This window comes from Suncus etruscus, chromosome 4, assembly GCF_024139225.1.
Source record: "Suncus etruscus isolate mSunEtr1 chromosome 4, mSunEtr1.pri.cur, whole genome shotgun sequence".
NCBI classification, from domain to species: domain Eukaryota; kingdom Metazoa; phylum Chordata; class Mammalia; order Eulipotyphla; family Soricidae; genus Suncus; species Suncus etruscus.
In genome coordinates this window covers 97964222-97977969 of record NC_064851.1, presented here as the reverse complement: position 1 = coordinate 97977969, position 13748 = coordinate 97964222, and the positions used below count along the sequence as shown (strand labels likewise).

The following is a 13748-nucleotide window of genomic DNA, read 5'->3' as shown; positions in this document are numbered from 1 at the left end:
ACAATCTACAGAGTCTGTAAAGCTTCAGCGAAGAAGCTGCTGGAATAGAAAAAAAGAGAACAAGATAACAATCTATGAAATGAATAATTCTTTTGTGCCTTCAAATGAAGGATATCTTCTCTGCCAAAGAAGTTTCAGCAACACCAGCAGTTTTAAGGAGTGATTGTAATTGGGAAGTGGGAAGGAGGACAAGGAGCTTTGAAAGGAGGAAGTGTCTTTTTGCTGGAAAAATGTTTACTTTGTAATTAGCACAGGACAAGAAGGCTCTTTTGGAAACTATACTTGGGGGTCCAGAATTTAAATTTATGCTGATGCTCTCTGAGTCTCACTCTCTAGGGAGCCCTCCTAATTGGCAGGGATTACTGTTGGCCTGAACAGGCTGCACATCCAGCCAAGGTCTTGGGGTCAATCCTCCAAAGGACCCGTTAACTCAGTTTTGTTCCATAGCCACAAGTTGTACCTTTAACCCTACTTAGCCCTATTACAAACACAAACACATCCTAGCACATCAACATAGTAGTCATGGAAGAAATATAAGTGTGTATGTTTTTAGACAAAAACCAAAAAGTAGCTGAGATATTTTATTTTACCAGCATAAATAAATATCTTGGTAAATGTGTTAGCAAGCTAATAAAATTTGCGGTAATTGTGGGAGCAAGTCACAAAGATGTAAACTGTCAGCATAGGTATATGATAAAAGTGATTTAATCACAATGCTTGGTAGGGTGAAATAAACCATGATACCAATCCAAAATGTAAAAACCGACGACCACAGGAGCCTTTTCTTGCTCATGGCTATATTCTCAGCATTGATGAATGTTTAGGATATCACTGGTGCTTTGATAAATATTTTTTGAGTTTTGATCTGGAATTTTGCTTACTTATATCCTATACTTTACAAACTCGTAAATATAATCAAATCAATTTGTACTAGACATTTTTTTTTGGTTTTCCGGGCCACACCCATTTGATGCTCAGGGGTTACTCCTCTCTAAGTGCTCAGAAATTGCCCCTGGCTTGGGGGAACCATATGGGATGCCAGGGGATCGAACCCTGGTCCTTCCTTGGCTAGCGCTTGCAAGTCAGACACCTTACCTCTAGCACCACCTCACCGGCCCCTGTACTACACATTTTTTAAATGTAAATTTGAATGTTTTTTATAAAGAGATAGTACTAAAGAGATAGTACCCTGGGTAGTAGCATTCTGTAAAGAACATGTTTAATGAAAGAGTAAACACATTCGTCTGCAAGAAAGGTTTCAAATTTCCACACATCCACGTGAATACATGGTATTTTGCAAAGTAACCTTTTCTTCTACTGAGATACAATTTATTTTTTCAACTCTTGAGTGAGGGCTGAATTTTTACTTAGTCTAATAGAACATTATGAAAGTAAAGTCATACTTTTAGCTCAGTCTTAAGAGCTGACTCAATGACTTGTGATACATGAATAAAGGATATCTATCTATCTAGTCTATCCATCCATCCAAGCATCGCATCTATCATTACCTATCTATGCAATGGATTACTATTCAGCCGTAGAAAGGATGCAATTCTTCCTTTTGAGGCAACATGGATAGAATTAGAGAGTATCATGCTAAGTGGAAAACAAACACTAGATGATCTCATTAATGTGATATGAAAAAAAAATAAAAGGTGATAAATTATATTCCAAGAAAACAAACTCTGAGTACAGATTACCAAAGGTGTAGGAAATAGATTAAAAAGGGTCTAAATGAATGTGGAGAGATAATGGCACTTTGTTGGAGGGTGTAGTATAACATTATATATTGATATATACATATTAGTGTGTATCTTCACACTCTTTGTATATTTTTGTAATTCAATCTCACCTCAATAAAAACAAATTTAAAGAATCCAGTCTATGCCAATTAAAAAACAAAAGTCCGGGGCCAGAGAGATAGTATGGAGGCAAGGGCGTTTTTCTTGCAAACTTTCTGAGTGTAGAGCCATGAGCAACCCCTGAGCTCTGCTGGGTGTGACTGCCCAAAAAAATAAAAAATAAAAAACAAAAGTCCATTCTCCTGTCCTTTGAGAAGTTCCATAGTATTCAATAGTTATATTGTTGATGATAGAAACATAGGACTCTTTCCTCAGACTTTTCAGTCAGTCACAGGAGACAGCTCAACCAGAACTTAAGAGTGAATTACTTACAAAGAATTATTGTGAAATAAATGGCAATTGCTTTAAAAATAAACATCTATATTTTGGATTATTTTGCAGAGAAAAATAACTGAAATAATGTACTTTTGCACAGGATTATTGGTTTAGGGGATGAAAAATTTTTGCATACTACAAGTACTTCATTAGGCTCCACAGGTATGTTGTACTACATATACTGAACACACGAGTGGATTGAAAAGTACTACATTTGGGGCCAGGGAGGTGGCGCTAGAGGTAAGGTTTAAATTTTGTATGAGTTTAAAAATCTGTGAGCTGCTAATATTTAGCTAGTATAGCCTATCAATGGCCTACCAGAAATGGCAGCTGTATGTAATTCAGTGTAATAGATAGGAGGACATTACAAATGAAAGATAGCTATTGCATCATGATTAGTCTGGCTAAAGAAAGAAGTAGGAGGTAAATAATTGAAAAGCTTCTCTACTGATAAAATCAATAAAAATTTGGCTTAGTTATTAAGAGAATGTATATATCTTTTGTTAAAAAATAACTTTCTATAAATTAAAGGTACTATTTGGGGCAATGGTAAATCCTTATTAGATACTTTAGATGTGTTGTTTTTTTGGTATGGCATAGAAATATTTCAATTGAAAAAATTATTTTTAACAAAAATTATTATTATTTTATATTTGGGAGCAAAATCTTCTACCCTGTTATACCCAATTATATTACATTGTTAATTACATATTACCATTATGTAACATTGTTCTTTAAGATTTGTACCAAGTTTTCAGAGTCAAAACAATTGACTCATTTTGGTAGGAAATGCCGTGACCCCAAGAAAGTGCAACAAAAAGAGATTATTGAGTTTATTATTCCAATGTTCTATTAGCAGATAGGTACTTTTTTTTGTGCCTGTGCACTGTGGGATATTTACCACTAGATGCCACTAGTATACTTTTCATCCTAATCTTGATAATCTGAAATGTCCTCTGGGGAGCAACATCAAATGTCTCTCTTTACACTCCTCATATTTTTTGAATGAAGTTTTAAAGAATTATTGGTTTACTGAGGAATTATGATTTTTAAGAGTGTAAATATTAATAAGTTTTAGGAGTATAATATATGCCATACCTACAAACAAATTGCCAGTAACCCTTCCCCATAGTCAATATGATCTTTCCTATGACTCTGCCTCGCTTTTCTAAGGGAACTACAGGTCTGGTAACTGATTCTCAGAGTTTGTTTCATGAGAAACTGACTATTCCCTCATTTTCATATTTATATGACACATGTTGTAATCATTCAGATTTTGTCTTTCTTCTTCTGATTTTATACATAAGTAGCATTGCATAGTGTCTACGCTACAATCTCTTTATCCACTCATTTTTATGGATCACTTAATTTTTTATATATGTTGGATAGTATAAACAATGCTTCAAAACATATTATGTATACAGCTTTACAAATTACTATCTTTGTGTTCTTGGGTTATCTAGGTGTAGAATTCCTAGATCATATTCTATTTCTAACATTTATTTTTTTGAGAAAGCTCCATTCTATTATTTTTTAGTCTAATGCCTTTTATCTTAGTTTTTACTTTGTTGATTGTTTTCTATAACCTGTGTCAAAGTTCTAGTTTACTGAATCGGTGTTGGGAAAGAGCAAAAAATTCAACTTTTCCTGAGTTACAGCAAGATAAGTGTCTATATTCTAACTGTATAAGCTGATGGTAGGGAAAGAATACTCTAACCTTACTTCTATCTTGTAATTTTGAGCTAATGAATTAATTTGTGATGTTGATGTATTGTTAAGGATATCTTGGCTAAATGTGCGTTCTGAATTTAAATGGGTTAAATTTAATATAAATTCTTCCTGTGGGAAACTAAACTATTTATCACCAGAAAGCCATTAAAAATATTTTAAGAAGTAATTAAAAGGCAGGAAAAAAATCATGAAAAAAATACTCATTTATTTGCTTGGTTATTAAAAACTAAGTTTACCTTAAAAACTTATAAAATTTTTTTATAAAAAAATTTTTTATAAAAGTTTTTTTTGTTTGTTTGTTTGCTTGTTTTGTTTTGTGTTTGTTTTTGTGGTTTTTTTTTGTGGTGTTTTTTTTTTTTTTTTTTTTTTTTTGGTGCTTGTGTTTATTGTTGGAGTCCTCACTGGATATTTGACACTTCTTTTTGTACTGGTGGAATGTTTCACCTTTTTTCTCTCCTTCGTTTCTCAAACCGATGTTGAGAGCCTCTAGAAGAATTCTGCTTATTTTCGGCGTATTAGACTTTTACCCCAGTTTATTACTTTTCTCTCCTTCAAACAAAACCACGTAACTTGAACTAGCTAGTCCTGCCCTCCCCCCCCCAATTAGAGGGGGAAACAAGGGAGACACCAGGACCAAACAGGTGCAAGACTACTATGTAGTAGGCTAGATACAGAGGAGACCACATATTCTAGCTACCCTGGGGGTGAGGGAAGAGGATATGGGTGGTAGGACAAAACCGGAGGTGTAGGGAGGACAATTTGGTGATGGGAATCCCCCCTGATTTTATGTAAATATGTACCTAAAATATCATTGTCAACAATATGTAAGCCACTATGATCAAAAAAAATGAACATAAATTTAAAAAAATAAAAAGAAACAGCTCAATCAAAAAAAAAACTTATAAAATTTTTCAGCAAGGTAAAGGAATGTAAAAATTGATGAGAAATATCCTTAATCATTCTTCTTCCCATGTCCTTACACTGTGCACACAAAAAATAATATACCTTCTTGTCTTAAATGCAGCCCAAGTGCACACTTACTGACTCAGATATGCGTACTCAAAACTCTGCCAATTCTCACTTTTCCTTATCTAAGGTTGTCGCACACATTGTCCAAATAGTCAGTAAATATAGGTTGCTAATCATTACAAGTTCACTTTCTACAATTTTACTTATTTCATTTCAAATATTACATTTTTTGCTTGCTTTTGATTTGCTAACTATCTTCAGTGATACTCGGAAAATAGTTTCAGTGAGTTGCTTGGGGGAAAACTCTATGGTGCTCAGGGGACATCAGCGATCAATGCTGATGGTAGCAAGACTTTCTACAACCAAATCATCCATACTAATTCTTTGAATTATCTTTCAGCCCTCAAATATTGTTTTTTTTGCATATGTATGTAATGCAATTCTAGCCTGACATTTATAATTGCTTAAACTATATGTTAAATTAAATACATGTGAAATTCAGAAATTATGTACATTTTAATGTAATAAATTTCCTATTGGGGGAAGATGCCACGTCTCGGCAATATCTGAGGGGACCGTATAGGGATCCCAGGCTGGCTGTGTACAAGTTAAGAACATGTAGACAGGTGAAAAAAATTGGTCAAAAAATCTTTTTAATAGTGTAAACAGTACATCAGATAAAAATCTATATTTGTGGATGCAAAATTATTTTTATCATCTCAGATTCTTTTGCTATAATTATTATAGAATACTGTTGCTATATAAAAATCACTGTGAAGATCACATATCATTAAAAAATCTTACAAGAATTATTCATTTTGTTACTAAACTCCCCTTCAGTTTCTTTGTGTATATTTTAAAAAATTCCTGGATATTTTCACTCTTCTCTGGAAACTTTGTCTTTGGCAGTTATTGAATAGTGGAAAATATCCTGAATATATGTACATATTTTTTAAAATATGTGTTATCTATCCATCAATTTTTAACATTTTAGGCAGTAAATTATATACACATACATATATATATTTAGGTGGAAGGTTTGGGTTAATTTTATTTTTTTAAAAGACATCTTTCAGCTTATTATCTAGAAGTGTTCACTATGTAAGCCTTAAAATAGATTATTTTAAATTTTGATTTTGAGGGCTCATCCAGTTGTGCTCTAGTTATATTCTTGGCTGTGTGCTCTGGAAACACTTGGTGAGGTTTGGAATCATAAAGGGTGCCAAGGATCTAACTTAGGTCTGTTATGGGCAAGCCAAGTGCCTTACTTGCTATGTGATTCTTCTGGCCCCAACATATTTTATTATAAATTTATAAGTATTTACAAAAAATTCTATATTATAGGAGAGTAGAAGGAATCATGTCTTCATCACTGTAGGTTATAACTACTTTTCTATTTGGTATCTTTATTTTCTTTCCTTTTCTATCTTGGGTGGCATATTTGGAAGTTCTCAGAATTTACTCCTGACTCTGTGCTCAGGTATCAATCTTGGTAGTGCTTAAGGGATCATATGGTGCTGGTTATAAAACCATGGTTTTCTATATGCAGAGCATGCCCTCATCCTGTTTGGCTTTTATTTTGGGGGAATCTCATATTTGATATGCTCAGGGTTTACTTCTGGCACTATTCTCAGAAACCATTCTTGGTAGTGCTCAGGGAACCAAATGGGATATTGAGGACCAAACTTAAGTTGGCCACATGCAAGGCAAGCATCTTTCCACTGTACTATCTCTCTAGCCATGCAGTTAACTTCTTGACTTCTTTGTCTGTTGGCTTATTTGGTTTCTTTATGTTTAAGTAACATGTTTCATAAGCTACTACCAAGTAAAGTAAAATGTTATAGTTAGAATATTAGAAAATGAAACAAGAAACGAATTTTCTAAAATTTCTAGTCACTGAAAAAAATTTTTTGTTACATCTAGACATCAGTGAAAGAAGATTAGATGAATTAGGAGAAAATCTGAAATTTAATTATAAGTAGGATCTCTAATTCTTAGTAAGTCTATGCATTATAAAATTTGAAAAGGCACCTTAATTTTCCTACTATAAAAGTTTCTTTTCATAAATCAAAGTGTCACTATATTAAACTCTAATGATTAAAAAGATAAAAAGATAAAAAAAATGATATTAAAAATATAAAAAAAATTTTAAAGAGGAAATTAATTATAGCTTACTATTTTTAATTTCTTTTGGCATTATTAATCTAACTATAACTAGCTTTTAAATTAAGTATTTCAAAGTTAATGTTTGAATCCTATAAAATCCATTAAAAGATCACATTACTAAATAATAGATAAAAATCTCAATTTATCCATTGTGATTGATAAAATAATCACAGTTTAAAATTTTATTGAATAAAATTTCCTGATTGGTATTTAAATTTATAATTAATTAATTAATTAACTAATTTGGTTTTGGGGTTCACACCGGCAGCACTCAGGGGCTACTCTTGGCTCTATGCTCAGAAATAGCTCCTGGCAGGCTCGGGAGATCATATGGGATGCCAGGATTCCAACCACTATCCTGCATGCAAGGCAAATGCCCTACCTCCATGCTATCTCTCCGGCCCCTTTATTTATTTATTTTGAATAGTATTTGAAAGTAAAGAATATGGAATGTTGATTAGTGACATAGTGGGTTTATAGATAAAATAAATGAAGACCACTTGTGAGTCATTAAATTAAAAATATTAAATAGTAACTGTACAGTTATGGGAGCTTACCAATAAGATTGATCAACTATTTTCAAATCCAAATTTTAAAAATCTAAGATGTTTTAAATTAATTGGTGGCAAATTTCTGAAAGACATTTTTAACTAGCCAAATTTCATACTTGAAACCTAAATTTAACCAAAACTACATTTAAATCTGTAATAGAATTGAAGTCTCTCTTAATCTGATCCATATCTTCAAGAATTTTATCACATTCTACCACTTGTTTATTAATGGACATCATGGGTATTATATATTCTGATGATTGTCATTTCTTTTAGTTGATTGAAAGTTATTTTGCGAAGTATGATCATATTTTTGTTGAACTAATTGAACTAATGATTCACACAGCTCCAGTGTCCTTTACTATAAGATATTGTGATGGTCCAGTTAAACATCTCAATCTCCCATTGCACGCTAAGAAAAGTGAGAATATCCTAGAGATAAGAGACTCTTCAGAGCTCAACATTATGTACAACCATCATATAAGAAATCAATAAAACAATGTTGAATGAATAATTGAATCAATGAGTAAATGAACAGATGATCTAAGTAAGGGAAGTTCAACTACAGAGGCAGCCCTACTTCTTTAAAAATATAATTAAAAAGGTATTTTTAGGGGCCAGAGCAGTGACATAATGGTATGGCATTTGCCATGCAATGACCTAGGAAGGACTGCAGTTTGATCCTCCAGTGTCCCATATGGTCCCCCAAGCCAGGAGCGATTTCTAAAAGTATAGCCAGGAATGATTTCTGAGTGCATAGCCAGTCAGAAGTGACCCCTGAGCGTCACCGGGTGCGGCCCGAAAGCCAAATAAAATAAAATAAAACAAAACAAAACAAAACAAGGTTCTTTTACTGGCTTGCCAGAAAATATAAATAAAGCTACAAAACAAACTTGTAGGCAGAGATGCCGAGGAACATATTGTTTTTAAGGTTTTGTTTGTTTTTGTTTTCTTGTTTTTTGTTTGTTTGTTTGTTTGTTTTTTGGGCCACACCTGGGGTTACTCCTGGCTACGCCCTCAGAAATTGCTCCTGGCTTGGGGGACTATATCTGACGCTGGGGGAATCTAACTGCAGTCCGTCCTAGGCTAGCGAGGGCAGGGTAGATGCTTTACCAATTGCATGCACCACCACTCTGACCCCTGTTTTTGTATTCTTATCAAGTACATTTATTTTTGCATTGGGATAACTTTTGCTCTAAATTAATTAGCTAGCCAGGCATATAATTGTTCAGTAATAACCAATATTTGGTAATTTCTAAAGCACTTTGATAATAACATAAAAGTTGCATTTAAAAAGCCTACACTTTCCAATATCTTGAGTGTAATTTGAATTTCTCTCAGAACACATTTAAAGTAACTTTAGCAGTTACAGGCCTTCCAAACAAACCCTGATTCAACTATTTAATATCGACAGAATACATTCTGTAATGTGTAGTATAAAGGTAATATAACCCGAAAACTATTGGAAAAGACGTCATTAATTAATATCTGTATTTGGTTTCTAAAGTATTATTTTGGACACTTAATTAGAATATGAGGTCAATATTAACAATAAATACTAACATATTTATACTCTTGTGTACTAATTTACCTTAACAACCTAACAGAAAACATAAATATTTTTAAATTTTGTGTAATCTTTAAAATATTTTAGGTACAAAAGCTTGCAATCTAGTTACTGTGCTTGTTATGTATGAATTGCAAAAATCAGTTAAGTTGATGACTGATGTTTACTTCGGTTGTGTCAACTGGTATTAGAGCTTGTGTCTATGAGATACCTCAAAAGTTTTCTATACACTGAAAAGGTGAATGATAGGAGAAATGCGGCCCAAAAGAAAAATAAGGCTTCAATTCTTGTAACACAGTTTTCTTCATCAGGATTCAATTAGCAAACTTCTTTTGTAGTTTAAAAGTTCTGATAGTCAGGCTCAATTTGAAAAAGGACTGAATCTGTGCTCTGTCATTTGCAGCCAACATATTTTTGGGACACTTTTTAGGTATGTAAGCAGTAGTATTGCTAAAGATTCTTAAGTAAACAAAGAAATTTGTATCAGAGGACAAAGATTTAGATGAAAACATTTTGTTATTAGGATTGTACCTCTTTCTCCCTTCTGACACTTCTTTCTTTGCACTGTACATTTTCTTGTTTCAGTGGTGGAGGGGCACAGGTTACCCTTGGCTGAAGGATGTTGTATTATTTCTCGCACCCGTGTTTCAGTCCCTCTTTTGAAGCCACATGTTTTTCCTTTCTTCATGCATGGACTCCAAGAACTCCATTCATTGGTCTCACAGTGCACTGAAACAGAACATCAGAAACAGCTTCAGCTGGTTTCTCAATGCTGTCACAATTGTTAAATAAACAACAAGGTTTTGCCTCCATTAATACTTGCCCATATTCTGAGCAGAAACTCTGCAAAACAAGGATGGGTTTATTTTTTAAAATGACTTAAAAGTAAAACAATGAGATAGGAAAAAGCAAGAACATGTTGTTTTTAGGGTTCTGTGTTTGTTTGGCTTTGCATTTTATTATCAAGTACACTCATTTTTGCATTGGGATTTTTTTGCTCTAAATTAATTAGCCAGCCAGGCATAAAATTTTTTAGTAATAACCAATAATTGGCAGTTTCTAAAGCACTTTGAAATGCCAGATTGATCCTAATAACTTGACAAGATAGTTGATAACATGTGCTAGAGAATTGACTCACAGAAAATCTGAAGTGAGTACTGAGCCTCATACTAAAAATTTTAATTCTAATTCTAATTGTTTGAGGTGGGAAAGGAGAATTTACATTTCTAGCAATATCTGTGATGCTGTTTAGCAGGTTTCTGGAACATGCTCTAAAAATATTTCTTCTATAAACGGATTAGAGATCATCAAAAATTAAATACAGATCCTTAGTCCCTTGTCTATTCTGAACTTCTTTTGCCACTTTATGTGCTTTTGTGTGCCTACATATCTTCACTCATTAATGGGTCTGCACTTAGGATCTATTTTAACCAAATTCAAGATCAATTCAACTTTCAAATTAATTCCAAGCTTAAGTCATTTCTAAGGTACACTACTTGATTTTTAAGAAATAATGTATGTTTTCAAAGATTTTTCTTTTACTTTTATATGCGCACTAATTCCTTTTCAGGTCTTAAAACGTTACTTTTTTATTTGCTTTTTAATGAAAGTAAATACCTGAAAGTTGTTAACACTAAGATTTATATCATAAAAATTAAACTTCCAATGACAGACATAGCTTGCAATAATAACTCTCAGATATGATTCTTTTTTTTACAAAAGTCCCAATAACTTTCTCACTGACCTCTGATTTAAATTTTTTTTATTTTATTTTATGGGTTTTCTATTTGTTTGTTTGTTTTGGTATGCATCCAGGGGTGCTCAAGGCTTACTCCTGGTTCAATGCTCAAGAATTATTTCTGGTTGGCTCAGAGGACTATTTGTGGTTACACGAATTGAAGCTAGCTGGACCATGTGTAGAAGGCAAATGCCTTACCCACTATCCAATCACTCTTCCCCAAATTCCTGTTTTTATTATTATTATTTTGATTTTTGGGTCACATTTGGCTGTGTACTTGGCAGTACTCAGGGGTTACTCCGGGCTCTTAGTTCAGAAATTGCTCCTGGGAAGCTCAGGGGACCATATGGGATGCCCTGAATGGAACCCAGGTCTGTCCCAGATCCGCAGCATACAAGGCAAATGCCCTACCAGTGTGCTATTGCTCTGGCCCCAAATTCTTTATTTTAAAAGCAGAATGCTACATTCCAATCTAAAGAAAAAAAACGTGAATATTTTAAAAATATGAGTATATTAACCACATATTTTTCATATGTTTTTTCAATCATTTTTAGATATCTGATTCTAAAATAATTAAATAAACTGATTAGATGGGTGAATTTGTTTTTTGAGCTTATTTATTTATTTATTTATTTATTTATTTATTTATTTATTTTTGCTACATCTGGTGACGCTCAGGGGTTACTCCTGGCTATGCACTTAGAAATCACTCCTGGCTAGGGAAACCATATGGGATGCTGGGGATCAAATCATGGTCCGTCCCAACTCAACCGCTTGCAAGGCAAACTCTATATCACTGTACTACTGCTCTAGCAGTAGTAAATTAACTTTATTAAAGTAAATTAACTTTATTAAATCAATTTTAATATAATCTTCATGTTCATTAATTTTGGTAGAGACAGAACCATCAGTTACTTAACTCTTGACAACTGAAGATTCATCTCTTAACTTGATATTGACTATTAGACTACAGTGCATTTTCAGAACATTCAAATAAAAGGACATCCAGGGGGCAGAGAGTTAGCATGGAGGTAGGGCGTTTGCCTTGCATGCAGGGCAGTGGTTCAAATCCCGGCATCCCATATTGTCCCCTGAGCCTGTCAAGAGCAAATTCTGAGCGTGGAGCCAGGAGTAGAGTCAGCGTAGAGCCTGAGCGCTGCCGGGTGTGACCCAAAAACCAAAAACCAAAAAAAAAAGAAAAAGAAAAAAAAAAGAAGGACATCTAGCATCTAGTAAATAAAATAGGAAAATAAAAATTAAAAATAATGGAATTGTCACTTTGACTTTTATATCAGGCTAGAACTAAGAGAAAAACAACATGAGAAATATTTTCATAATGTGAAGTTTGCCAGTACTTCAAGGCTTTTTTTTCATAATGGCAAAGACCATCTAGGAAAATGACTGGTTTTTAGAATAAAGAGGTTAAAAATTACATTATCAGTAGCTCAGTTCTTAGTGGAGTTATGAATAGTTCAAATTATAAAATTCATAGGAAGATTAGTCAGTTTTGTTGAGAAAAAAGGAGGCAAAATATAAAACAAATTAGTTTATGACAGCTTTAAGAAGATAATACTGTAAAAGTTTTGATAGTAAAATAATTTTTAACAAAAACAAATAAAATATCTACAATGCAGATGCCCAAATATTTATTAAAAAATGAAACTTTGTGAAGCATGCTTTCATAGCAAAAAATGATTTAAGTATTGTTTGTCTTTAAAAGTCAATTAGAACAGAGACACTAGTTTAATAATTAAGTAAAATAGCACTAATCAACTTCTGTATTTTTCTATTTTGTGTGTCAAAAACAATCATACCATAAGAAATTTCTATTTTAGTCCATTTAGATCAGGTATAGTGGTGCCTAAGGCTGCTCCAGGCTTGCTTGCTGATATATATGTATATATCTGTATATACATATATGTATAAATGCAGTGCTGGATATCAAACCCAGACTCCTGTGTGGAAAAACATGTGCCCAATGCTATTGAGGCATCTCTCTGGCCCTACTAGAAACTTTTAAGTATTCAATAAGGAAGAAAGGACTTTAGAAAAAGTAATTAGTACCTGTCAATGCTCATTCTGTTCTTTTAAATGTTAGTCTGCATATTATAAAATACATTTTTGTTTGGGACAAAATTAAGTAAGATTTATCTCCAAAAGGAGACTTATAACACAATTACTCATGTGCTCTTTAATCCTTGCTGACCATTTTCATGATTTTATAGAGATGAAAACAAAGTCATATTCCTAGCTACTTAGTGTTTAGAGTTAGATATTGTCCCTTTGTGACTACTTTAGCAAGGTCAGATATATATAAGAAGCAATGAGGATGAAAAATGAAGGCTCAGAATGGAAGAAAATACCTGGAACACAGATGAAAATATGATAACTTATAAAATTGAATTTTGTGATTATTTGTTAACTCAATTATTAACTTGACCTGCCATTCATAGAGCATGAATATATTCTGACAAGTTTTCCATTCAATTCTCTCTCCGAATAGATTTTCCTTGTATGATAGCTCTTCTTTATAAAATATGTGTAACAGGTCACACAGAGTAGATTTTAACAAAGGGAGTAATATAATCTTCGAACTCTTTAGTGGGCACGAGAGGCTAAAGTCTAAGTACTAATTATAGCACTCTAAGTAAGTCACATTGCTTCCTTAAGATCATCATTTTAGCTCTCCTTTCCATATTTGTTGAAGGTAGAGGCTGTACAGTTAGTTTTGATCCACAGTGTTTGTGTGCTGGATATCACAGGATAGCAGAAAGCCCTTTTGGAGCAGAGACTGACCTGAACAAAACTTGCTGATTTATGTTATTGTTTGAGATTATTAATATCCATTG

General features: G+C 33.1%; 1 protein-coding gene across 1 annotated transcript in view; it reads right to left on the bottom strand.

The window, feature by feature from the left end:
* Window positions 1-13748, bottom strand: part of RSPO3 (R-spondin 3) — a 105903-nt gene that overhangs the window by 47792 nt on the left and 44363 nt on the right. The window contains exon 4 of the mRNA XM_049771137.1: window positions 9693-9890. Within this exon, the coding sequence (XP_049627094.1) occupies window positions 9693-9890 (198 nt within the window). The remainder of the gene's footprint in view (window positions 1-9692; window positions 9891-13748) is intronic.